Here is a 26,579-nt window from a genome sequence, read left to right on the forward strand (position 1 = left end):
TAATTCACGTAAAACAAACATTCGATTTTTTTTTAATTTTTTTTGATTTACTTTTTTGTCATTCATGTATGGCTTTTAACCGTTGGGTGGCAGCATGATTCATCACTTTACTTCCTGTTCCGCCAAAAGTTGTTTTCTTTTATCTAGCGGAACTGCACAGATGTAATTTCCGTTCCGCGAAACTGAAAATTGGCGCGCTAGACTTTTAAACAAGCTCAGCGGCAGACAGAGAAGTTGAATGACAACGCTGAACCAGCACCGTTGTTTCTTTAAAAAATGGAGCAATAAGGTTTACTGTGGCCGGGACATTAGTGATTCATGTCGGTGTGGTGGAGATGCAGAGTCGGTCGAAATTAAGTGAAACGAGCGGTCTTCTGGAAACTGTGACGGTGGCTGCTGGGGTTAGGCTGCTCCCGAGAACAGGATAACCACCAGCTCATTAAAGAAGCGCCCTGAAGCAGCTGCGTTCAAACACCTGGCTGCTGTTTAAACTGTCGCCATGAACAGGATGAAAATGAAGAAAGCCGAGGTGGGTTGTTGTCATGGTAGTAATGGGTCACTGTTAATTGTGACACCTGTTTTAGTGCTGCTGCATCATCAGTCATCCACAGCTCCACAGTGTCGTGTTTATGTTGTTGCTTTTTTTTTTTTTTTTTTTTACCGTCACCAGTGTGAAGGGTGTCTTTGTGGTTTCTTTCAGGTACTCCGAGGCTTACCTGGGGGGCAGAAGCACATCTCTGCCTTCTTTTCCTCCCAGAACCTAAAGGTACCACTGTCCTGTTTCTTTTAGGTCTTACCAGAGATGATAGATTAATATCACCAATTATTGTCCTTATTGGTCATTAAGAATGATGATACTTAGTAATCTGTTCATAATGGTCACGCAATTCCATTCATATACTGTTCAGTCAAATATTTTAAGAACTAATATAGCATGTGCAGTATAAGATGTGTATTAAATTACTCATTGAGTGTTTTGCTTGTAGGTCTTCCCGAATTCCACAAAAGTATCCACCACGGGTGCTGTCCAGCCCAAGACTGAGCCTCCAATCAAAGATGGTGAAAGCTCTCCGTTCAGACTCCATTCCCCATTAAAGAGGAGTGTCCTTGGGGACCTTGAAAACTTCCTTACCTCCTCACCAGATCTTCTACTCTCTGTGCCTGAGACGCCAAACAGTCAAATCAGGCATACATGCTCTCCATCCTTTAAGAAGGACCTCAGCAGGAAGGTGGTGTGCCTGGCAAACCTCGGCCAGCTGTCTCCTGTCTGTCGCAGTCCCCGCTCCAAAGGGCCAAATTTACGGAAAGTAATGGCTAAGGATGGAGGAAAAGCCAAGAGGGAAGATAGATGGTCTGGCTCCATGAAAAGACTGTTCAGCCCTCCTGAAGAGTCACATGATGCCAAGAGACCGAGAACTACCAGCCCATTGACCACAGGAGCAGTGATTATAAGTAGAAGCCTGAAAGAAAGAAATTCTATAACTGAGCCAGAGAAAATACCCTCCTTAGCCACTGAACGTTCAGCAGGTTGTTATGACAGGTCTGTGGGTCACAGTCGAGGCACTGAATTGATCTTAAATGATGGTAGAAGTGCAATAATGTCAGCGCAGTCTGTGTCTTCCCTCTCTTTGGGCCAAGAGAAGAAACCTCAGCAAGAACGTGATGAGCAAGATTCTGGTTTTACTTTTATAGCGGAGCAGAAAGCAGCTGAGGCCAAAATGAGCAGAAAGCTACACACTAGTCTGGAAAAGGACACTCCTAATGCACATGTGCATGAAACCAGTGCTCAAGCTATCACACCTGCACTGCAGGGAGGTTCAAATGAGAGAGAGGTTCACCCAAACGTAAAAGAGACCACAAGAACATCGAAAAAGGTTGGAGATGAAGACCAAAAAACACAGGATCAGGAGCAAAATGGCGGTATGACCTGCTCTCTCATTTTCACATAGTTTCCTGTGCCAAATGCAACCATTGTGCAGTGTCACAGCACTTCCCAGCATGCTTTAATGAATTAAATTTTCTCCTGTCCAGGCTGTACCAGAGTTATAAATGTTGGAACTTCTTATAGTCTTAAAGAGCAGAAAAAAATAGTACAATACACCTTACCATGTCTTTGCTTGTAGTTTGATTTGAATATCTGCTTACTTACTTTTTATGCTAAAACACTAAAAACAAACAATTTATAACACAGGAACGGCTCCTGCGTGTCCCACAGAAGAGCGACTGGATGACAGCTGGTTTGCAGAGCAGATGGAGCATAACGAAGGTCTGAAGACGGAGGATAAATCCAAAAAATCCCGGTGAGAAAGACACCAAAATGCTGACTTGGAAAAAAGACGAAGAAGCCCTGACAAAGTATCTGATTTTGGGCTGAAGAATTTGATGTTAATGTGATATAATTAGTATTGCCTATGAAAAAGAACCATCAGTATTTATGCAGACCTACTAAAAAAAACAGGCAGAGATTTGACAGTTTGATGCAACAGTCCTCTTTACTTAAACCTGATTAAACTGATGCTGCTGTCTGCAGTTTGTTTCTGCTCATGAAAACATGTTTGAATCAAGTGCATTCAGATTTTTTTCTGAGGAAAATGGGAACACTTATGATAAAAAGTCCCTTCTGCCCTCACAGTAAAGTACCAGACCATGTAATCCTTTGTGGAGGACCGAAAAACCGTTACTGGGTCATCGATGTTGAAGAGAGACCTGGCCTCAAAACGCTGACCATCTCATGCTCCAAGCTTCTACATCCAGCTGAGACGTGTCTGCTCAGAGATGGATGGTAATAATGTGTTTGGACATTATCAGCATTTTATCACTTTTAAACCAGTATGTCTGGAAATTCATGTGACTACTTGCTGTCTATTCTGTGTGGTTTTATTTGTGTTGTTTGTTTTTTTCCTGTGGATTTTAAGTTGTTACATTTATACAGTGCATGATCATTGAAGAACAGTGTAACTGTACACTCTTGCATCATTATTCACTTCACTCCGTTTTATAATTCATATAAAATGATTTTTCCTTGGGTGTTCCCAGGGAGATGACACCTGTTCGTCCTGGTGATGTGGTGCATCTGGAGGGCCGCTCTGATGGTGGATCCTGGTTAGTGGACAGGGAGCAGGGCTTTCTGGTTTTACTACCTGATAGCCTCATCTCAGGTACCAGCATCTCCAGCTCCATCCGCTGCATGAGGCGTGCGGTGCTGGGAGATATGTTCAAGGTAAAAGGCTCTACTTTTTTCTAACATTCTTTATGTGTTAGTGATTATGGTGTGATGCAGTATCACTAAAAGAAATTATTATTAAGTGAGGTTTTTTTGTTGTTTCAAAGACCACAGTTAGAAATTAGATTTTAGTGCATATAGTTCATCCTGCTTTGAACACATGTACTTCATTATGTTTCTGTTTTATGTTTATGCAGAGTTTTGATGGTGGCAGCAAGCAAATGCTTAACGGCACCATGGTCCATGAAGTCTTCCAGAGAGCAGCTACAGCTAAAGATTTTTCTTTGGAGACGCTGTCTAAGCTCGCTGATGAGGCTTTGCACAGTCCTCGATATCTGGGAGATATGTAAGTGGTTAGAATGCTAGCACTGTAGCCCAATATTTGATTGTTTGAATACTTGTTTGTTGGGTAGTTATTCAGCTTTCATTTTCAGGATGCATTTTTTCCCCTATATGGAAATAGAAATGCTGTATAACCATGTCAGTTTGAGCAGAATTCACTAATCGTGTGACATTTTGCATGTTTGGTTTATGTTCCTTCTTTGTTTTTGTCATGCATGTGTTTGTAGGTACAGTTTGGGTGTAACTCAGGAAGAGATGAAGCAGGAGCTCCATGATTATCTCCCCTCACTGGAACACTGGGCAAAGGAATACCTCAACTCTCAAACACCTAAAGCCATCAGCCTTAAAATGTACGTATGCATACACACACACACACACACACACACACACACACACACACACACACACACACACACACACACACAAATGTTATCAGCAATGCAGGAATAAACCTAATGCTCAGTGTAAAGCTAACCACAGTTTAGTAGGATAGAAACTTCATTAACACTTTTGTTTACCTATTTATTTCAGAATGGCTGCTTTGAATTAAATCCTTGCCTAACACCAGTCAACACTTTTTTTTTATGCTGATTATTTGTGCATCTCTGCCTTCTAGCAGTGGTGGAGCTCCAAGTAGGTGTCAGGACTCGGGAGCTGTCGCTACTGTTACAGAGCTGGCAGACATAGAGGAGAACGTTTGGTCTCCGAGGTTTGGCCTGAAAGGAAAAATCGATGTGACGGCCCGGGTTCGAATCCAAAGACCGCGAAATGGCTTTCACAGAATTCCGGAAGAAAAGACCATTCCTCTGGAGCTGAAAACTGGCAGGGAGTCAAACTCGATAGAGCATCGCAGTCAGGTTATTTGACATATACACTGATATGCAGACCAGTAGATTCAGATGAAAAAAGCAGTTTTAATCAGGCTAAGGTGTGTTTCTGTGTGTAGGTGATTCTGTACACTCTGATGACCTCGGAGAGATACAATCCTGAGGCCGGCTTTCTACTTTACCTCAAGACTGGCAACATGCACCCTGTAGCACCCAGCCACATGGACCGCAGAGGTACCGTATGCCGACGCTTCATGTACCAACCAACCTGAGCGAAATTCACATGAAAAGATTCAAAAGTAGAGAAACTTGGAAAAATTATGCATTTTGCAAAATAAGACCAAATTATCACATTTATTGCTAAAACTCTTTGTTCATGGCAGAGCTGCTGAAGCTAAGGAACACTTTGGTACATCACATTCACAGCTGTGTGGAGAAAGAGGCTGAACGAAGCTGCCTCTCCAGGCTGCCGGACATACTGACCAACAGACAAACCTGCCAGTACTGTCCTCAAAAGAGAAACTGTGCCTTATATGAGAGGTAAGCCTTTTTTTCCTTGTGTTGAAGGAAAGCAAGTGTCAAAATTTTTATAAAAATCTTCAACTTCTGTCCTTCTTGCTTCATCTCCTTTACTTTTCAGGGCTGTGGATCGTAGCTCTGCAGTCACTGAAGATGTTATACATGAATTTATACAGCAGGAGACTGGCCACCTGACATTGCCTCATCTTAACTATTTTTCCCACTGGCTGCTTCTCTGCTGCTTGGAGTCTGTCACCATGGAGACTAGAAACAGCCGAAAGCGTGTGTGGCTTCAGACGGTTGAGGAAAGGTATGAAGCCAGACCTTCAAACAACAGATATGCTGATAGTCTTTGGTTTTATCAAGATGTTGAGTTAAAATTTACCATATTTTATTTTAAATGTAACAACATGAGAACACTGTAAGAAGAAACAAAACTATTATATATGAGAGAAGTAGAACCAGGCTCTGGGAGGGTGGCCATCTGCTGACCATGTGGGGTGACCATGATAAGGGCAAGAGAGGAAGGAAAAGCAAACAGAGACAGCAAACTTGCTCTTTCCTCTTAAAGTTCAGCATAATCAAAAAACTCAGAGGTTGTGAATGAAGACAACTGCTTCACTGTGTAAAAATAAATAAGTTATTTGCTTAAATTCCCTTGTTATAGTTCTGAATACTTTGTTTACCTTGGCTTGTGTTTCCAGCGAGAAGAGCGGGAGCTGCGCAGGGAACCTGCAGCTCAGCGGACCAGTGATAGCTCAGTCTGAAGGCGTTTTCCTTCATCGTTTCCACCGCAGTCATGTTGCTTCGCAGCAAGGTTTGACCAACAGCAGTCTCTCCAGCAGGGATCGCATTGTCGTTAGCGACCTGGAGGGTCGCCTTGTTGGCTTGGCAACAGGTTACCTGTGTGAGGTCAGCCAGACTGCAATCAGCTGCACACTGGACAGGTTAGGAATAAAGGGGCAGTGAGTTGCTGGTCTTTAGATGACACAGATAAGCTCAGCTACCTGATTTTTCACCTGTTTTGCTGTTGAATGTGTTTTAAAGGGACCTGTCGAAGTTCAGGGGTGTGACATTTCGACTGGATGGGGATGAAGGTGTGGTGGGCTTCAGCACCCACCTCACCAATCTCTCCAAACTGATGGAAAACTCTCAGGACAGGTGGGGACAGTAAGATGAAATATGAAGTTATGATTGTACAACATTTAGGTGACTTAATACAAATGATGACTTCACACATTTTACGCTTGGTATTTCTTGTATGAATGAGAAGTTTTTACTGTGTGCAGTGATCGTCTGAGGGAGTTGGTCATCGACCTTCAAGCTCCAGAGTTCATCTCCAACCTCAGCTCTGTTTTGCCCAGGGAGGCTAAGGACACTGTGGCCGACATCCTCAAAGGTAACTCATCTCTCATGTTGCTTTTAATTTATTTTATCCTTTTTAAAGGTTCAGTTTTGTTTTACATTTTGCTACTATGACGTAGATCAAAACATATACATAGATTTTTATTAATAAGCGGATTCAAAAAAATGTGTTTTTATAAGCACATTGTTAGCAACACTGCACAGGTGTTCAAATTTCAGTTTCATACATAAGTATTTGAAGCTTTGAAAAACTGATGAATTTGTGTTGCTGTGTAGGTCTCAACAAACCCCAGAAACAGGCCATGAAGAAGGTGTTGTTATCTAAAGACTACACACTGGTGGTCGGCATGCCTGGCACAGGCAAAACCACAACCATCTGCACCCTGGTAACCACCACACTATTAACTTGTTTTAACCAAAAATCAACGTTTTGTGCGTGCTGTAAGACCAACTGTGACTGTGACCTTGGTCCTTGTGTCCTCCTCACTTTTCTTCTTAGGTTCGTATCCTGCATGCGTGTGGTTTTAGTGTGTTGCTGACCAGCTACACCCACTCTGCTGTTGATAACATCCTTCTGAAGCTTAAACGTTTCCGAGTTGGTTTTCTGCGTCTGGGTCAGGGACAGAAGGTGCGATATCTTTGACGCTGTTAGATGCCCAAATTTTTTTATACTGCAATAAACTTTCTTTTTGTACTGATTTGTGCTGTTAAGTAAAGTTGATTCGGTTTCTCATATTTGCACTAAAACTTAAAGCTATTAAATGTTATCGACATAATGTGGTAATAAAACTGGTAGTCTTTCATTTTTTTATTTTTGGTTCTCTGCAGGTTCATCCAGACATCCTGCCATACACAGAAGAAAGTGTGAGGAAGAAGGGGGTTCACACACTATCAGACCTGGAGCAGCTTTATAACAAAGAAGTGAGGAGTTAGTTTTTGGAAACAAATCCAACATTCACTGATTTTAAATAAACTGCCATCATCATTGCATTATCCTTTCAGACTCGTTTTTTTGTTTTGTGTTTTTGCCGTATGGTTAGCCAAGCCTTGCTGTTCTTCTATCTTTCCAGCTGATAGTGGCAACTACTTGTATGGGCATCAAGCATCCTATTTTTACTCGACGCCGCTTTGATTTCTGCATTGTGGATGAGGCGTCACAGATCAGCCAGCCTATCTGCCTGGGACCTTTGTTCTACGCCAAGAGATTTGTCCTGGTGGGAGACCATCAACAGCTCCCACCAATAGTGCAAAACCATGAAGCCAGGTCAAATATCTGTTTCCATAATAACATACAGCTCATTTACAGGGTCACTGCTCAGAGAAGATTCAGCATTTAGGGAATCTGTTGGGTTGAGTGAGAATGTTTTATTTATTTGGGGGTTTTTTTTGGTCCTTTAGGTCGCTTGGGATGGATGAAAGTTTATTTAAGCGACTAGAGCTGCATAGTGAAGCAGTGGTACAACTCAACGTACAGTACCGAATGAACAGGTAATCTACATCCAAGATAACACTGCATGCTTTGTTAATCTGGTTTTCTGAAATCTAAGCAGAGCCTTTAAACCCATGCTGCTCTTTTTTGGGGGGGTTTTCCATGTTACTAAGTGATAATCGGTCACGTACAATAAATAATCCAGCTGGATTTTATTAATGTGTCAGCATGATTCATTAGCTAATTATTGCCACCCCTCAGCCGTAAAATACTGATGGGGTGTTGTGTGGACACCCAGGTTTGTGGAATTGTTAACTTAAGAATAAGGTGACACAAGATTTTGAAATTGATACCTTAGGTGTGTCTACTAGGAGCCTGAGGGGTTGCACTGGTGGTCGCCAGTGTTTTTATTATTTGAAAATGTTTAGTTTTAGTTGAGTTTTTATTAGTTTAGGTATTAGTGGCTTTAATTATTATTGTATAAAGGAGATATGTGAGATGCAAAACTGAGGAAAAATCAGCATAGATATTTCAATAAATGAATTGTTTAACGAATTATTAGAAAGCAGTGACTCAGTCTCAATAAACACATCCATTAATGCCACATCAGGCAAGATGTAAGACATTTTTACCATAACACATACCACACTTAAGGATTTTTCCTCCTTTTTTAAAAAAAAAAAAAAAATTTCATTTTATTTCATTTTCCAAGTTCACAAAATCATTTGCTTTCATGTTTTTGTTTGTTTGGTTTTTGTGTGTTTTGAAAAGTTTAGTTTTTAGTTGATTATAATCTTGGTGACAGCCACAGGTATATCCAGACCATGACATGCGTGTCTCTCTTATCTTTTTAGGCAGATCATGTCTCTCAGTAACTCTCTGATGTATGACGGCCGGCTGGAGTGTGGCTCAGAGAGGACAGCCACAGCGCTGCTCACTCTGCCCTTCCTGCTGTCTGTCCAGTCTGAGCTGAGTTCGTACTCTGAGGCTCATCCCCAGCATGACCTGTCGTGGATACAGTCTACACTGTTGCCGAGCAATCCTGTTTGCTTCCTGGACTGCTCGATGGTTAGTAAACATAAACTAAAGCAGGTACACTAACTGAAAAAAAGTAATTAAAATAAGATTGGGTTATTGTGTGTGACACTTTTGTTTTTTTAAGTTTGTTTAGTTTAATCACATCTGACAGACCTGTTGTGTGAGGGAAATGTTTGATTGTCTTCATTTCTACTGGTTCATTTCAGGTGCCTGCGCTAGAATCAGTGGAGCAGGGAGGAATAAGCAATCACACCGAAGCTGCCCTCATACACACTCTGCTTTCGCTTCTGATAAAAGTACACCGGTTTCCAAGTTTATGAGCTACTTAAGACATAATGAATTACCTATTTTAATATAATTCTCCATAGTTAATAATAGAAAGTTTAAACGTTATATCAATTAGTGGTAGTTGGTACTCATTTTAATCCACGGTTACTCATTTTGTTTTTAGGCAGGGTGTAAGCCCAGCGATATTGGTGTTATCGCCCCCTACAGGCAGCAGTTAAAGACAATTCTGGCTCTGCTGCAGTCGCCTGCATTCACTGGCGTGGAGGTGAACACAGTGGATAGATACCAAGGACGGGACAAAAGTCTGATTATTCTTTCTTTTGTGAGGAGCACTGCAGAGGAAGGAAACGTAAGTCCTTCTCTTCTCATCGCCTTTTTTCTCATGTAAGCGAGTGAATGGAAACCTGACCCGAGCCTTTCTTCCGTGTCTATTTAAAGTTAGGAGAGCTGTTAAAGGACTGGCGTCGCCTGAATGTAGCCATTACCCGCGCCAAACACAAGCTGCTGATGGTGGGCTCGGCCACAACGCTACGACGCTACACACCAGTGGAGAAACTTCTCAACCATCTTCAACAAGAGAACATGATATCCTTTAAAATAGGTTTTGGTTCTACCGTTACGCGTTCTTCACTTTCAGTAGAAATTTGACTTTAACCTGAACACTGTTATAAATAATTCTAGTGATTTATTTTTAACAGCAGGTCACCAAAGTTCCCACAGTTTGTCTTTGACTTCTGTCTCTTTTCCTGAACTCTTACTTCACATTATCCAGCTCCCATCAGCTGCCCACAAGGCCTTACCCAGCATGGACCTGTGAGAGAATTCTAAGAGGCCATGAAGGTGTATCAGCTCGTGTGTATGTCTCAGTGGAGGAGCACATGGTTATCATTCACCTCAACTGTGCAGAGACCTAAATGACCTAGAAGAGGCAGAATGTCTCTTTTTAAAACCGAATACTTGAAGTCTCCTGAAGATCAAACGGTCTGCAGTAATAGAAATAAGACCTCAACTAAAGAACAATGTTATGAGTGCTACTGACAATGTTGATGTTCCTGTTTGTGTGAAATTCTGAATCTTTTGTATATTTTTGTAGATCAATAGATGGCCAGCTGCCGGGGCTCGTGCGTTGGCCAGTTTTTAATTCGACACTCTTAAAGCACCGCAGTTTTAAAGGTTTCCGTTATTGTGCGTGCTATGAAACAAGGTACTGAGACGGACCAGCTGAAAGGGTTGCATACACAATTGTACTGAATCTTTAAGTTGGTCTTACAGTTAAAATATGTTGCTGTGTCACTATGATAGTTTAAAATGTGATGCATAAACCTCAGTTTTGTCAGAATGTTCAAATACTTTTCATCAGATACCTCAATCTCAACACTGAGAACATTTTAGGTTTGACTTTTGGTACTTAAAGCATAGAAAACTTCCCGCTGTGAAAGGGTGGGGACAGCTTTCACAGCCAGATAAGCTCATACATGTCTGTCAGTGTGAAACTAGCCCAGTCTTTAGCATAAAACAAACTAAAAAGCAATATGACGACATCCATCGTCATGTGTATGTGACATCCTCCAGCTCTCTTTTAGAGGTATAGTGTCATTTCCTGTTTCCTATGATAGAGCTATAGTATTTAACCAGAAATGTTAACTTTAAAAGAACTTAATTATATCAGTGGGAATCACTACACTTGTCTGCAGCTAGAAAAACTAAGTTTATTCCATTGTTTTCTTAGTAAAAACCTGTATGAGTCAGATGGCAGAACTACATCTGTGCAGGAACAGATTATACAAAAGAACATGTCATCATGATGACTTTTAATTTCAGGAATATGTACTAAAACATTATTTAGGATCAAAACAAATCTGCACAGTATCATTTTTACCAGTTTAATCCATATCAGCTGTACTTAATTTTATTGAACCCCATTCATTATTAAGCAGCAAATGTGAAAAATTCTCCCAACCACAAGGCTGTGACTCTTCTGATTTTACCTGCTTTGTTCTTGTGTTTCTGTTTTTACCATTTTAAATCTTTTGGTTGTAAATTTTTTTTTTTTGCTGTAATGTTATGAATAAATGATAGAAATCCTAACAAAGCCTACAGTATGTTTGTCAGCTGAATCATTTCAGGATTGATCAGTCAGGACTTAAATGTTTTTTTTTGTTTTTTGTTTTTTATTTGAACCATCTCATTTTTATTCAAGAGCCATAAAGTGTCTATCTGCAGGAACACAACTGATGTGATCGGTCACTGTCTTCTTAGATGTGTCTCCGCCTATAGTTTGATTGTTCCCTGCAGAATAGTGACGGTCTGTCCAGCTATGTTGATTCTTCCATCATCTCTCACTTCAAGTTCCAGCTCGCCGCCACGACTAGAGCACTGGTAAGCTGCACAGACACAATAAGCCGATTGATAATGGATAAAAGTGGAACACAACATCCGTTATCAGATAAATGACACATTAGTAATACGTACCCAGCAATTTCTTCTTTCCTAGTTTGTCAGACCAGTAGCTGCCTAGGACTGTGTGGGCAGATCCTGCCAGAGCACATAAGCAGGAATAGTTTAACACTTTGTAAATGTAAATGTTTTTAGACACACAAAAATGGTCAGAATTATGTTATTTGATGAATAATAACTATAGATTACATATTAGTGAAGGGCAATCATCTTACCAGTGACAGGATCCTCAGGGATGCCAACCCATGGAGCAAAGTTTCTGGAGTAGAAGTCATATCCTGGCTGGCAGTCTGGTGATCCTGTTTCCACATTTTAGCAGTGTTTGATATTTAATGTTTGTCGGCAGAAACATTCAGTGAATGCTGTTATACAAATTAAAATGAGCAACAAACGAGTCCACAGGATGGTGATGGCAAAGGACTGTGCTCTTCATCACAATCATCATTAAAATACCAAATGAGGGAATGTTTTTAGCAGAGTGCTGTTCATCCCTCCAACAGAGCAGCATTGAAGCTTTTCTGATGGTGCAAGGTGGGACAACACCTCACTTAAACACTTCATGTTGGGTTTCCTTTGGTTTATTCTTAAAGGGAAGCATTGACTGTTACGTCTTCAATTCAATGGAATTGCTACATGTGGTCTGATCCAGCAGGTATACAACTCTACGAAATGCACAGCTCCGATTACCTTTCATGGTGACGACGACAGCTCTGACTCTTCCACTTCTCTCACTATTCTGAAGAGCCACACCGTCAACTTTCAGATGGGTAAGCATGGAGCTGGAGATGACACACGAAAAGCACATCACAAAATGTGATGAGTGGGTGTAGAAGGCTAGTTGCTTGATTATTTGTTTGGCCTTCAAACATATGAATAAGCCCCACTACCTGGGAGCCTGAGAAATACAACTGATTGTTGTTGCTCAACAAATGTTTAAGATTTCATGAACAACAGGACCATGATTGAGATTCCTTTCAATTTGGCAACAAGCCAAGTTTTTTTTTTTGTTGTTGTTTTTTTAACTAACGTGTCACAGCTGTCAGCCAGTCGAATCAGCAGCTTCTTGGTGTTGTTGCACAGATAAACTTCCTGAACTGGGAGGTTTCCCACTGCTGCCTGTGTCACACATGTAAAGGCAGAGACTTAGCTGAACACACTCAGACACACACACACACAGGAATGTAGCTACACTTTAACAAACTGTTCACAAAAATGTGATTTCTGACCTTGATGGTACCTCTGAAGTCGTTGGGATCCTGAAATAAAAGGAGTTCAGAAAGAAAGCCATTTTACATACACTCTTCATAAAAGAACCTTTTTTTTTTTTTTCTTCTTCTTTTTTTTTTTTTGTTACATTACAGGATTTGATGAAAGTGTTCATATAACTAAAGAGGAAAAGTTTATTTTACCTGTCGTGTGGGGGGGTTCAGAGGAAAGTCCATGATGTACCCTTCCTCCTTCTGGGTGACGCACAGATCTCCACTCTTGGTCTCAAACACCAGGGTGGGATTTACATTTTCTGAAGGAAAACATCCATTACATGGTTATATGCTGGCACCTCTTTGCTCTTTCTTGCAGTCAGCTGCATTGTGCGGTACAGGCATCTCTAAAGAAAATAGCTCCAGCAGCCTTTTCTAGTGCACCATAGTGTCACTTTTTCTTTTTTTGGAAAAACATTTTTATGTGTAAATGTTGCATCTTACTGTTGTATTGGAACAGCACTGCTGCAGAGGCCAGAGTGGCATGACCGCACAGATTGACTTCAGTGGTTGGTGTAAACCATCGAAGGCGGAATCTTGATCCTGTTAATCACACATTTAAGACTTTTTTTCAATTTTGTTTTGGTTTTAGTTTCAAATACACAAAGTTAGGCTGTGTAGATAATAATGTCAGTAATTGGCTTACATCCACAAAGGTCTTCAAGGTCAACTTAGTGAATTAGTGGTTAAAGATTGACAAAAAGCCTTATAATTTAGAAACCATCATTCTTAAAAGTGTGGTGTGTTGTCAACGTATATAAAAGTACTGTAAAGATTTAAAACATGTCACATTTGACCTATGACCTGCCCTTCAAGGTAAAGACATTATTAAAGGGATGTATACAAAATACAATGCTATTAAAGTAAATACTGCCCAGAGAGTGAGCGGTCTAAGCCGAGGTTTGTGCTCTGAGTATTTCTTGTTTGTAGTTTTCACACTGAAAAAGTAGCAAAGTAAACTAAAAGCAAACATACAGCATGCTGTGATGATTCATTTTTAAGCATGCTTGTGGTGTTGGACTCTGTCAGTGGAGTCAAAAGGGGACACAGAGAAGCGGCTCATAACTGGAAGTAATTAAATTGTGGGAGATGAGGAAAAAAATGTGGGAGATGGCTCTAGAAAACAACATCTGTGTGTCAGCAGATAACTGCAAATGTCAGATGATATTTTTGGCAAATTACAAGAAGAATACTGAACTCTTACTGCCATGGTTTGGGTTCACTTTTTACTTATTTAATTTAAATAACAGGTTCACTTTAAAAAGTCATATTCTTTCATCTTATTACATTTGGACTATTGTAATTCCCTCTAATATGGGCTCAGCCTGTTTTGTTTTGTTTTTTTTCTCTCCTTTCTCAGCAAATATAATTTAGAGTATTTTTCAAAAGTCACATTTTTACATCTGAAGTTAAACTTATTGTATCTGTTCCTGCTTCCTCTTTGTCTCTGTGTAAATACCTGCATTCCTCTTGGACCAACTGCACACTGCATTTTTCACTGTGACAGCTTGTTGCACGGTTCTTTGGACTCCATACAATGTAACATTGTTACCTGACAGACTGCTGAGGACAGGTGTTTTTCAGTTTGTGCACACAGTGAGTAAAATGCAGCTCTGTGTGTGTTTAACTGCAAAGGATCTCTAAACATAAGCTAATGAGCATATAAACTTAACTTGAAAAATAATGAGCTCCTGCTAATGGTTTTGGGTCCTTAATTCTGCCTGATGGCACTAGTTTAATTTTGCTGAAGGCTAACCTTTTGTGATGCTCTTATGCAATCCAAAATTTGTAACTGACATTTCTCAATAGGTACAAAGTGCCATGAAATAGACTTTGTGGTGATTTGAAGATATTTTTCTCTAATTTAACTGTATTTTGATCCTTAAATGTCTGTTCTCTGTGGCAAAACTTACAAGTTTTAATTGTGTGACAGTGTCACATCTTCCTATGGTCACTAGCAGATATTTATTTCCTTAATAGTAACCTGAAAGCTGAACTTTTTGCTAAATTTTTATCCTAATACCAGCTATCTCAGGGGGGCAGTTTGCTTTCATTGAGTACATTTGTCCTTTTACGGATAAACTTTTTTTCACTTTTTTTTGTAATCTCAGGCAGACTGATCCAGGCTTTTTTTCCTCATCACATTTGGACTATTTTAATTCCCTCTATGGAAGGCTCGGCCACAAGTCCCTGCCCTTATCTGCCTTGTTCAAACTTTAGCTGCCAGAGACGAGAAGAGCCAAGATCACATTACTCCCACTACATTAGACTTATTCACTATAGAATTGATTTTAAACTTTGCTTTGTTTGAACAGCCTTACATGACTTCACTCACCTGGTTAACAGAGCCACGGCCTTGATTCAGACTTTCCTAACTGTTCCTGCTGCTCACATCTTTACAAAAAGAGATCTGGCATTTTCTCTTAGAGCCTCACAGCTGTGCAAATACTTCACCACTCCTCACAACTTTTTTCTTTTCTTTTTTTTAAATAGTGACTCCTTTTTTTCCTATCATACAATTTCCTTGACTCATTTATTTCACTTGTCATATTATTCAAGTTGTCATGTTTTTATTTTTTGTTGTTTTATTTCAGACTGTTTTATTTTCTGTAAACCATTTTGCAACTATGATATACATAAGCTTTATCATTATCATTCTTATGACTGTAAATTCATACAAACTTGTTAATTTATATTGAAAAATTTCTATCCTGCACCTATAGGGGCTACTTTTAAGTTTAAGCAGCATGTGAACCATACACCATACTGTACACTTTTGAAAGAGAGCTTTCCATTACAGCAATATAATCTTAGAGGCTTTGGAATTGGCAAAGCAAATGTGATCTGTATTAAAACAGACGTACCTGTAGTAAAGCTATCAGAGGGATTAATCCTGGTGATGAAAGCCGTTTCTGAGAGGTTCATCTCTGCTGCTAACTTGTGATACAAGTCATCACTCAGCTCCTGTTAGAAACACATGATTTGACGAGCAAATGATAGTGTCCTGAGCTGCTTTGACCAGCTAATGATTGTAAGCTTCTGGCAGACAAACAGAGGAATTTGCTCACTGAAAATGAATAAACAACTAAATAAGTTAATTAGAAGCAGCAGGCTGATGTGTCTTATTCAGTTCTTGTGTGATCGTAAAGTTTTCAGGGGAATGCAGCAAACCACTTTCATTTTCATGGTTTAATTTACAAAAGATTGTTTGAGTTAAAATACCTTTAAAAACACATCTTGTCGAGTTTGTTTTGCAGAAAGAATTTGGTTTCTGGTCTGCACTTGTGCGAAGAAGCGATGCAGGCCGCCATAGCGCCAGACTAAATATTAAGCTTTGACCTAAATATTCTTACTCACATGCTGAAGTGGACAAACTGCCGCTGGGTTTCCCTTGAACGGTAAATTGGTGAAGGCATCTAGCGTGAACACTGGTATCTCCATTGTAGATGAGCGAAAGAAGACGAAAATGGCTTGGAAGTTAAGAGCCTCCTTCCTTCAGCACGGTTTTTGATGGAAAGGATAGGGTCCGCACGCACTGCTGTGGATGGACTTTTGACCCTCCCTCTGCATGTGTTTTTTTGTTTTTTGTTTTTTTTTTCTCTCCCTGCAGCCGATCCTATTTTCCACTCGTTTTAGTCACATTTAGACATAACCGGTTTGCGACTGTAGTAGAATGAGTATGTGTCTAAGACTACAAACTTTACCCCTTAACATAATCACTTAACTGTAGTTATTTGACAATAACCACTACGGAAGCGTAGAGCTGCCACCCAGGCAAAAGAAAAATAGAAGTATATCACGTTATAACGTGAAAAGTTTATTGTTCTAACAAGATACTTTTCATGTTTGTACAATATACTTTTGACGTTTGAACAACACAATATCACGTTATTACAATATATCATAAATATCATATAATATTTATATTGTACGAACGTGATAATTATGCATATTGTAATAACGTGATATTATATTGTCCAAACGTCAAAAGTATATTGTACAAACATAGCAGTATATTGTACAAACATGAAAAGTATCTTGTTAGAACAATAAACTTTTCACGTTATAACGTGATATACTTCTATTTTTCTTTTGCCTGGGTGGCAGCTCTACGCTTCCGTAAACCACAGTCTAAAAATATCTAAAAATAATATCTTTTAATGTGATAAATAATGTTTTGTATTGTATAGATAGCCAGAATATGCATGACTAGTGTTACAATATTTAGAGAGAGTGATTGATTTATGATTATAGACACACACAAAAATCCGACTACCCTGACGATAGTTTAGTCTTAAACGCATAATCTAGATTTTGAGTTTACAATAACGGGCATACTGAATATTTGGGAAATTAATTATTTTTATTACATGTCCCAGATACCAGCTCTCTTCGGAGTCGTAAACACAAGCGTCATATCAATAAGCAATTTGGAAAACACGGACTAATAAAAGAAAAAACAAGACGCTAGAATGAATCAACGTTTATAAACCGAAATCTCGCGAGAACATACCTGTGCAAGTTTGCTGGCAGTGTCACCTGAGGCACGGGGCAGGAGCAGGAGACCGGGGATAAGAGGTAGCGGTGAGATAATTTTACGGTTTCACTCATTGCTAACGGTGGATGTGTTTCTTTATGGGGTCGTGTTTTCACATCCAGTGAAGACGCAGGACCGTTACAACGAGAATTTGTTTGTCCTGTACGTTTGACCGCTGTCTGTGTCCTACAGTTAGCCTTAGCGGCTAGTCTGCTAAATGCTAATGTTGCCGAGCTAACGTTTTCGCGTAAGCCTGGCTTACGAGAAACGTATAACTAGTATGAATATTAGACCGATGGATACTCAGATTTGGAGAACTTTTATTAAGATGCCGTCCTGCGTTTAAAGGATCGAGTTGGGTATAAGTTGAACTCCGACTAGGTTAGCTAGCGCGGCTCTCGAATTTTTAGCACAGCAAATAACAGCTGGAAGGAGGAAGTATCAGACCATAGCTTTTTTAAGCTGTTCTGGCCGCTGCAAAGATACAGAAAGTCGTTATTAGATATGTTCTTTGAAAGATTGTTGTGTCATACGCTACTAATAGTTGTTTACTTTGTTTCATTGTACAATTCCGGCGAGGTTTGTTGTCAGTTTAATCTGAATTTAAAAGTAAAAAACAGTCGAGTCTGTCACTGCGTCGACATACCCGTAAATGTTAAAATATGAGCTGAATGCAAACTATCCGGATAGATGCACCAGTAAACGTTTAATCTCAGTGTTAACTTTTGCCAAACCTGTTGCTCTTGCAAATCGGTTGACAAAAATAGGATTGAAGGGGAAGATTCGGCAACAACTCGAGTGATCTTATTTATGTTTAATAAGCCAAATTCCTTTAAATTCATTATTCTCTCAGCTTTTATTCACCATATTAAAGTTCAGGCCATCATGCCCACTCTTAACATTGAGGGATTGTTTGTGCAGCCTAACTTTTTTTAAAATTCATTTTGTGTGTAAAGCACACACGGGGGATGTTGGGTATCTCAGGATCTTGTTCAGATCTTTCATGTTCAGATCTCTCAGACCTGAACATGAAAGCAAAGCTGTCAATTTACCAATTGATATACGTCCTTACCCTCACCTATGGTTATGAGCTCTGGATTGTGGCTGAAAAAATTATATCACAGATACAAATGGCGGAAATTAGTTTTCTCCTAAGGGTGGCTAGCCTCTCTCTTTAAGATGGGATGAGGAGTTCAGCCAAGCCAGAGGCATTCAGAGTAGAGCCGCTACTCCTGCACATTGAAAGGGGCAAGTTTGAATAGCTCAGGCATCTGATTTGGATGCCTCCTGGGCGAGGTGTTCTGGGTATGTTCTACTGGAAGAAAGCCCTAGGTATTCCCTGGACACTTTGGAGTGTCTTGGTGTTCTCCCAAATGAGCTATAGGAGGTGCCTGGGGAGAGGGTGGTCTGGACTTCTCTGCTTAGGCTGCTGACCTCACGATCTGGCCCCAGAGAAGCAGGAGAAGATGGATGGTTGAGTAATGCCAAGTACTGTTTGCAAGCCAGAAGCATTAAAAACTTTCCACTTCATTATCATTAACTGTAAATGCAGACATTAATAGAAATGCAGATAGTAATCCATAACAATAAAGTTTTTATTACAGTTTTTATTTATTTTAAGTTTGTTCAGTGTCCAGTACCCCCAGAGCAAATGACCAGAATACTTTTGGTCCTTTATATAGATCTGGCACAGGACTCCACACAGTGACCCACACTTGTTGGTCAGCCAAGACTAGAAGCATAATGTTTAGAGATGCACTAAATACGATTTTTCTTGGTCGGTTCAGATTTGTTTTTGAAGTCTGACCTGCTCATCCCTATTTTCTAAGAACTATAAATGACAACACGTGGAAATGAATATCTACTCTTCAATGGAAAAATAAAGCTAATTTGAGCTGCTCTCTTGCCACAAGGAGTTGCCACAGCAGGTAGTGCCACCTGTTTGGTTTAATTTTTTTGGGGGGGGGCTGTTTCACACTGTAAAACTATACACTCTTACTGACGCATCCGACTGGAATGGAGCCAGTAACTTTTTGTTTGGCAAATGAATGTTAATCACAACACTGTGGCGTCAGCTTCATTGCCAAATATCAATTTCGTAATAAATTGATTATTGAACTTAAGAATTCCCCCTGATATTTTAATCTCTAATAATGTTGTTTCATAACTAACCAAGTGTTACTGACACAAATGTCTTTCTGCTGTGTTGTGCCGTCTGTGACAGTGAGGATGTCTTTGAATGACGAGGGGTACGTGGTTCGGATCAGAGGACTTCCCTGGTCCTGCACACAAGATGAGGTGGCCAGTTTCTTTTCTGGTGAGGAAACGGACGTCTTTACATCCTCAGACAAGACCTTAGCTGTTAGTGTTGAAATTATCACTAGACTAGTTTAATTGATTAGCATGGCATTCAAGTTTGCATGCACAAGTCTTTTGTAGCACATCTCTGTTTTTGTTTTATGCCACACTATTCAAATTTCAGTAGCAATATCAAAGAGCCAAGGGCCAAGAAAAATGGAAAATTATGACCCAAGAATTGGATAAAACATCCAAGCTTGCAAGATGATTTTTAGGACAATAATATAAAGGTTGTTTATTACTTATCCAAACTTACCTTGAGTGCCTGAACTTGGATGTTTCATTTTATTTATCTTTTTGCAATGGTTCCCTACCATGACCTCTTCTCTAGCAGAAGACATCACTTTAAAAACTTGATGCAACCTCTCTTATATTTAGACTGTGACATCGTGGGAAAAGTAAATGGAGTGTGTTTCACATACTCAAAAGAAGGCCGTCCAAGTGGAGAGGCATTTATTGAGCTGAAAACAGCAGAAGATTTCAAGAATGCTCTTGCGAAGGACCGTAAATACATGGGGCACCGATATATAGAAGGTAAGCAAACTGGTTAAAACGGAGCAACAGATTTGAATGTTAAGGACGCACCACACTGAACACGTTGAATTTTGCGATGTGATCCAGGAGTTAAAGCTGTATCACAGCTGCTTTCGTACATATTTCACAATGTCAGTGGGGCGATTTGAACTATTATTAGCAGAGTTGGCAGCACATATAAGGAGGTATCAATCATTCCAGAGAGGCGTCACTGTTTAGCTGTGCATCTGAGGTAAAATAGTATTATTTTACCATATCCATCTCATTGTGTATTCAGTCCCAGTGTGCAATGTGAGTTACAGGCACATTTGCTGCCAGATGCAGTTATCTGATTGGTCACATCTGTTTATTCAGATCCATAAAATCAAGTTTGGTTCAAAATAAAAGCAAATGCCTCAAATTCGTCCAATGAAATTATGCGGTCAGTCTGAACTGCTGTATTAAGAAAAGGTGAGTCAGAAAAATATTTTTAATGCAAGAAATAGTTACATTTTACGTGTCTGGTGCGTAAAGGTTTTTTTTTTTTCTTTTTTTCTTTGTATCATTAATGGTTCATAAAGCAGCAGTTATTCAGTTATATTGGGTTCCTCATTTGCATGTGAAGCCTTTAAGAAAACTGTAATGAAAATGTTTAAGTTTAATTTATGACCAGCATGTGATGTTTGTGAGTCTCTCTGTCTGTCCAAATCAGTGTTCAAGTCGAACCGTAGTGAGATGGACTGGGTGCTGAAGCGTAGCGGTCCTGCTGACTATGACAGCTGCAGTGGCTGCATGCTGAGACTTAGAGGCCTGCCCTTTGGCTGCAGTAAGGAGGAGATTGTTCAGTTTTTCTCAGGTACATGAACACTGATACTTTTGGGTAAATACTACATAAAGTTGTATTGATGTTACAGTAGATATTTTAGTCTCAAGAATAGTTTTTCAGTGTTGTAGTTTTTTGGTTTTTTTTGTTGTTGTTCTTTTTAATTGTTATTCAGAACACAGTAGCAGCCAAATGAGACACAACCATAAATAAAATTGAAGACAAACACTTAAGAAAGCCCTTTGTCACTTCATTGCAATATAGACCTTGTACAGAATATTTAAAAAGGCTATAAAAAGACAAGTCTTGTTTTAAAATAAAAAATAGAGCTGTCAACTTTACAGGATCTTCACTATAAGCAGGGCTATATTAGGAAATGTGTTGTGGATCATTTAAAAAAAAAAAAAATCCAAATACTGCCAACTGCACTTTGAACAGTGCTTTTCAATTTTGCCACTAAACCCCATTGCAATACATAAGCATACGCTAACCTTCAGAGTAGATTGACAGGTTATTAAACTTAACATGATTAACTGTCAATAAGGTATTAAACATGTCTGCGTGTTCTAATGTGCGTTTGTTCTTGTAGTTTAGTTATGCTGTGCTTACTAATTTGTCCTTGTCCGAATTGTTATTAGTACAGCAATGATGTTGGTGTTCTGTTAATGCATTATTTAGCACATTTGTATGACTTAAGATGCCATAGCTCCTAAAGTATTTAATAATAGAATGAGCTGGGCTGTTTTGGCTGAGGGAAGACAATCCCATAAAACTGATCTGGGGTCAGTATTAATGATACTGGCATTAGCTATCTAGGATAATATACACTAATGGATTAATACAGATGGATACTAATATTATATTTTTTCAGATAAAGCATAATTTGGCCATTGTGCTACACTCTGTAGTGTATTTAAAATAAATTTAAAAAAAAAAAAAAAGGTGAACATGCAGTGGCTTATATGCTGACTCCAGGGCAGTTTTTTGTTTTTCTGTTCCACTGCTGAGCAGCAAGTGTAAAGTCAGTCCCCTGAGATGCTCCTATTTTAAGTAGTATGAGATAATACAGCTGTTGTTTATTTGCTTTAATGACCCATTAATCCTTAAAGCTCCACTGATGTAGTGGGTGTTGTACAATCAATTCTATCAGTCTACCTACCGACCTATGTATTTGTGTGCTTGGGTTAAAGGGTTGAGAATCGTGCCAAATGGGATAACTCTGCCAGTGGACTACCAGGGGAGGAGCACAGGGGAAGCCTTCGTGCAGTTTGCCTCAAAGGAGATAGCAGAAAAGGCTCTGGGGAAACACAAGGAAAGAATAGGGCACAGGTGGGACAGACGGGAAAGGGACGGGCTGGACTGGGTTGGGCTTCTGTTAACAGCATTTAATGGGTGGTGATATTAGAATAATTGTGGTATTATTGGGTTGGGGTCTGATTGAATATAAGCATGGGTGGATGTGCTAGTGTGATTTTTGGTAAAACAGTGATAAAATGGTAATTAATAATGGGTGGATCATGTTGTATTTATTATTGTGCTAATAAGCTTAATGGGTTTATATATTGTAATTTAAATGTGAAATATTGGGATGGTCTGTCTGTTTTTTCAAATAAAGGTTGGTGTTATTTTTGTCATAGACAATTTTCCCGTGTTCATTTAAGATGTGGGAGCTCTATTTAATTGCCTTACAGAAACATTTGGGTTTAATAAATGATTCATTGGTCCTTATTTTATGACCTTCGTTGATTTATGTAGATAATTGATTATGGGTGGGGGGTATAAGTATATAATTAAAACAAACAGCCAGGACAGGTTCAACCATTAAAGCAGAGAAACAATAAAAGCAGCACCTAAAAGCCCCGTAATGATTTCCTTGGCTGTAAGTAACAGTGGTGAGGTTGGTGTAGAAATCCTTTACTTCAGCCTTAAGCCCAGCTAGTGAGATTTTGAGGTCAATCATTCAGACCACTGATTAGAATATTTCTACTTTTGTGTCTTTATCTTCTCTCTGTAAATCATATCTATGTTTGTAACCTTAATTGAGCCATTTCAACACCTTAACCCTCTTCTCTGCCTCCTTTTTTTTTTTTTTTTTTTTTTTTTTTGTATCCTGCGTATCTCTATGTACCTCATATTTCAGGTACATAGAGATTTTTAAGAGCAGTCGTAATGAGATCAGAGCCTACTATGAGGTGCCCCGGCGGGGAATGGGAGCCCAGAGACCAGGGCCCTATGATAGACCAATGATGAGCGGGCCCAGAGGAGGGTTTTTTGGTCCTTCTCCTGGCCGCGGTGCCACCATGATGGATAATATGAGGAGTGGAGGTGGTTATGGAGGAGGTAAGGAGTTTTTGTCTGAACCTATAGAAAAGGACCTTCAGTTATATTCAGAATAAATTATATTCAGTTCTCTCTCATTCTGCTGGTGTAAAGGATGAGCCTTGTTTCACCTGTGGTGTATCTGTGAGCGGTGAACTGCAAATTGTCTTTGCTGTGTTACTGTGTCCAGGTTACAGTAGCTTTGACAACTACAACGGGTTTAACAACTACTGTTTTGGCAACGGCATGTTTGACGAGCGAGTGAGAGGAGAGAGGGGAGGAAGAGGTAAAGTTCAGATTTTATTCGCCTTTCAAAGTTGTGTATTTGAAGTTTAGTGCCCCTGCTCAAAGGCTGAAATATTTTCTGATATTTGATGATTACATTTGATTAATTGCATTTTATTTTTCTCAAAAATGTACTTTATCTGCACAAAACATTTGTTAATGAAAACAGGAATGTACTTGGATGTTTAGTAAGTTGCCCAAGGACATTTTAACATATGGATGAAGGAACTGGGGATTACACCGCCAAGCTTCTGAATAGTAGACCAACCCTCTTTGAATCTGAAAACAAGATTTTAGGGGCTCACAGTTGCAAACTGAGTAACCAGTGAGGAATGTAACTAGTCTATCCAGGAGATATGTTTAAAAACCACTTGTACTACTACACCACACACCCCTGTTTCAAATGATTAAAATAGAAAATGTCTTCTGAGCAATTTCAGACTTCTACATGTTCCAGCTTGTATGATTTGAAACTAAAATCATTCAAAAGGCTTGTCTACTTTTTTGGGGGGGGGGTCAGGACGAAAATGATTGTCTTGCCTTTTTCAACAGCCATCTTAGAAATGGTCACCATCTTGAGTTTTCAAATGGCTAATCATGAAACTGTGTAACTGGTACTTCTACCTGCCTGTGAATAATTTCCCTGCAATTTTATCTACTGCACTAACTGTTGATGTCAATTAGTGAAATTAGGATTTGCTTTGTGAAGCAGATGACTATGGCAGTAAATCTAAGACATCTCACTGGAGGTTCAGTGAAGATTTAACACCTTTATATAAGAAATATATATTATACACATATGAAATACTGAATTACTGTTTTGTTTTTCTCTCCGCCCCACCACCACCACTTAGGAGTGGGAAGCCATGGTTACAGTGGTCAGAGTGACGTCGGCTCAGGCTTTCATAGCGGTCATTTCGTCCATATGAGGGGTCTACCTTTCCGTGCCACAGAGGGAGACATCGCTAAAGTAAGAAAACACTCTAATCTGATGATTTGTCTTAATGTCTGTCTTAAAGCATATCAAACTGTGTGGATTTTAACTGAAAATATTTTTAGTAGGTGACAGAAAACTGCATTATTCAGTCGAGTGTGTCACATGTGAGAGAGGGTTTTCATACTTTCTCATTTTTGAAGTTAGATAATACATTTCCAACTTCTATGTGGGAACCCAACCTGTCCAATCCTTTAGATCTGAGATGTCTGGTTTCTGCTCATGTCTTAAAATATCCAGAATTGTATTAACCTTTATTTATTTTTCACAGTTCTTCTCTCCTTTGAACCCGTTAAGGATCCACATCGATATGGCTCCCAACGGCAAGTCAACTGGAGAGGCAGACGTGGAGTTTCGCTCCCATGAAGATGCCGTGGCCGCCATGTCCAAAGACAAAAACCACATGCGTATGATTTAGCTTTTTTTTTTTTTTTTTTTTTCCCTCCTCTCCCCTCAAGCCAGTGTTTCATTACTCGCACTCAGAGATACTTGTCAATTTACAGCAGAGATGCAGAATAAGACAGAAGAGTGGAAAAATTTAAATAAAAATGTCAGTTAGGCAGAATTAACATAGGAATATATTTTTAAGGAGGTTAAAGTCTTGCTATTGAGCTTAGACCAAGTGTCTCATTTTCAATGACTTTTTCAGATATTTCAGGTTGATTATCTTTACTAATCATTTAGTTTTAGATAAATGCATACATGTCATTTACATTACCTTCTAATAATATTCATTTTTATATAAACGGCCATAAACTTATTTGACTGATTGGATTGATGTTTGTTTTCCACAGAACATCGCTACATCGAGCTGTTTCTTAACTCGACAGCTAGCGGTGCCGCTGAAATGAGTGAGTTTTAACAGCGTTTTGTTCAGGCAGTGTTCAGCTTGATACAGTTTCATTATACATTTGTAGTTTTGAGAATTAATTTGATCGTTTTTCAAACCAAATTATCTTTTTTGAAAATCTTTTAGGCCGTGGCAGCGGTGGTTACTATGGTAACTCAGGAGGAGGAAGCTCCCGGAGCAGTGGGCTGCGAGGTGCATACTGATGATGTCATCCCACAGCTCCAGTCCATCCTGGCGTTCCTGTCACGTCTCTGAAGGCCACATTTAATCAATGAGCATTTCTAAGCAGGAAAGCTGACGCAAAGTTCCACATTTGTTTCTTTTCTTTTTTTTAAAGTCAGAATGAAAAAAGTAAGACACAGACATGACCACAACGAGCACTATTTTCACACTATTCCTAAAAGCATACGAAGAACAACACAGCTTATCGGAGATAAAAATCCCGGAGCTGTCACAGGTGCTGAACGTGGTCGACTGGTCATGTCAAAGGGTTCATGTTTCTTAAAATTGAAGATGTAGTACAGTTTATCTGAATACAGACAAATACAGAAAAGATACAAATTGCACAAAGACATGTCGTCTTTTGTAATTATATTTTTTTGGAATGGTATTAAGAGCGTTACATCTGAATGCATTCGTTTTCGACGACTTTAGTGGGATGCACTTTTTTTTCTTTTTTTTTTAAAAATTCTTCAGTGCAGCAGGAGGAGCTTCATCCCACAGAGCAACAGCTGTGGTGTTTGATATGTAAGGGGTGGGTGGATTGCTTTGGTTTGGGTATCTCGTTGCAAGTCTTCATAGGTTGAAGTCTTAATCATCTTGATTGAAGTGTGTTCAGATAATAACATCCATTTGACCTGGACTTCAAATCAGCTTTTCTGGTTGAGAATGTTTTGTAAATGTGAGCCTGTGTGTTTTTTATGAATGTTTTCACAGTTCATTACAGAATTTAAAAAAATAAGTTGAAATATTATATTCCACTCTCAAAGAGTGGAATTAAAATAGTCTATATTTGAGCTGTAAGATAGCTTGTGCAGCTGTTGTACATTTTGCCTAATAAATTTTATATTTAATTGTCTTTCTGACTCTGTTATTTGAGGATAAATCTCCATATTGAGGTTATTAAAAATAAGAGTCTGCATTTTATTTAAAA

At 39.3% G+C, this 26,579-nt stretch overlaps 3 protein-coding genes across 6 annotated transcripts; 2 read left to right on the plus strand and 1 right to left on the minus strand.

The window, feature by feature from the left end:
* The first annotated feature begins 77 nt into the window (after positions 1–77).
* Positions 78–11,379, plus strand: dna2 (DNA replication helicase/nuclease 2). 2 transcript variants are annotated; one of them, XM_005458927.4, is made up of 25 exons: positions 78–529; positions 701–766; positions 987–1,920; positions 2,192–2,300; positions 2,633–2,782; positions 3,037–3,220; positions 3,421–3,569; positions 3,793–3,915; positions 4,182–4,422; positions 4,512–4,626; positions 4,776–4,932; positions 5,033–5,221; positions 5,616–5,858; positions 5,959–6,072; positions 6,201–6,310; positions 6,553–6,662; positions 6,776–6,904; positions 7,105–7,197; positions 7,347–7,540; positions 7,675–7,764; positions 8,560–8,773; positions 8,950–9,039; positions 9,195–9,380; positions 9,470–9,616; positions 9,795–11,379. In XM_005458927.4, the coding sequence occupies exons 1-25, from the start codon at positions 500–502 to the stop codon at positions 9,846–9,848; spliced, it is 4,221 nt and encodes a 1,406-aa protein (XP_005458984.1). In that variant the 5' UTR covers positions 78–499; the 3' UTR covers positions 9,849–11,379. The 2 variants fall into 2 exon arrangements, with proteins under 2 accessions (XP_005458984.1, XP_019214957.1); XM_019359412.2 differs by having other exon boundaries at positions 79–529; positions 4,185–4,422.
* On the minus strand, positions 10,982–16,287 carry pbld (phenazine biosynthesis like protein domain containing). Its single transcript, XM_003454466.5, has 10 exons — positions 16,105–16,287; positions 15,612–15,711; positions 13,192–13,290; positions 12,898–13,007; positions 12,715–12,744; positions 12,516–12,604; positions 12,176–12,267; positions 11,704–11,787; positions 11,504–11,566; positions 10,982–11,415 (listed from the first exon to the last, which is right to left on the minus strand). The coding sequence occupies exons 1-10, from the start codon at positions 16,186–16,188 to the stop codon at positions 11,303–11,305; spliced, it is 864 nt and encodes a 287-aa protein (XP_003454514.1). The 5' UTR covers positions 16,189–16,287; the 3' UTR covers positions 10,982–11,302.
* An 882-nt stretch (positions 16,288–17,169) lies between these two features.
* hnrnph3 (heterogeneous nuclear ribonucleoprotein H3 (2H9)) lies at positions 17,170–26,504 on the plus strand. 3 transcript variants are annotated; one of them, XM_005458931.4, is made up of 11 exons: positions 17,170–17,325; positions 19,509–19,601; positions 20,021–20,176; positions 20,868–21,011; positions 22,169–22,307; positions 23,119–23,318; positions 23,488–23,583; positions 24,437–24,552; positions 24,848–24,983; positions 25,371–25,427; positions 25,553–26,504. In XM_005458931.4, the coding sequence occupies exons 2-11, from the start codon at positions 19,514–19,516 to the stop codon at positions 25,627–25,629; spliced, it is 1,209 nt and encodes a 402-aa protein (XP_005458988.1). In that variant the 5' UTR covers positions 17,170–17,325; positions 19,509–19,513; the 3' UTR covers positions 25,630–26,504. The 3 variants fall into 3 exon arrangements, with proteins under 3 accessions (XP_005458988.1, XP_005458989.1, XP_005458990.1); XM_005458932.4 differs by having other exon boundaries at positions 17,249–17,331; XM_005458933.3 differs by lacking the exon at positions 17,170–17,325 and adding an exon at positions 17,338–19,212.
* Positions 26,505–26,579: the final 75 nt, after the last annotated feature.

Source organism: Oreochromis niloticus, linkage group LG1 (genome assembly GCF_001858045.2).
Source record: "Oreochromis niloticus isolate F11D_XX linkage group LG1, O_niloticus_UMD_NMBU, whole genome shotgun sequence".
Lineage (NCBI taxonomy): Eukaryota > Metazoa > Chordata > Actinopteri > Cichliformes > Cichlidae > Oreochromis > Oreochromis niloticus.

Bases quoted from the DNA above. Each gene is read 5' to 3' on its own strand.
- hnrnph3 (XM_005458931.4), top strand. From the start codon at position 19,514: ATGTCTTTGAATGACGAGGGGTACGTGGTTCGGATCAGAGGACTTCCC. The intron at 22,308-23,118 runs GTGGGACAGACG...CTCATATTTCAG, and splicing joins AAGGAAAGAATAGGGCACAG to GTACATAGAGATTTTTAAGA. The intron at 24,984-25,370 runs GTATGATTTAGC...TGTTTTCCACAG, and splicing joins CAAAGACAAAAACCACATGC to AACATCGCTACATCGAGCTG.
- dna2 (XM_005458927.4), top strand. From the start codon at position 500: ATGAACAGGATGAAAATGAAGAAAGCCGAG. The intron at 2,783-3,036 runs GTAATAATGTGT...GGGTGTTCCCAG, and splicing joins TGTCTGCTCAGAGATGGATG to GGAGATGACACCTGTTCGTC. The intron at 4,627-4,775 runs GTACCGTATGCC...TGTTCATGGCAG, and splicing joins CAGCCACATGGACCGCAGAG to AGCTGCTGAAGCTAAGGAAC.
- pbld (XM_003454466.5), bottom strand. From the start codon at position 16,188: ATGGAGATACCAGTGTTCACGCTAGATGCCTTCACCAATTTACCGTTC. The intron at 12,268-12,515 runs GTTAGTTAAAAA...TGTCATCTCCAG, and splicing joins CTGGCTGACAGCTGTGACAC to CTCCATGCTTACCCATCTGA. The intron at 11,416-11,503 runs GTACGTATTACT...GTGTCTGTGCAG, and splicing joins AGGAAAGAAGAAATTGCTGG to CTTACCAGTGCTCTAGTCGT.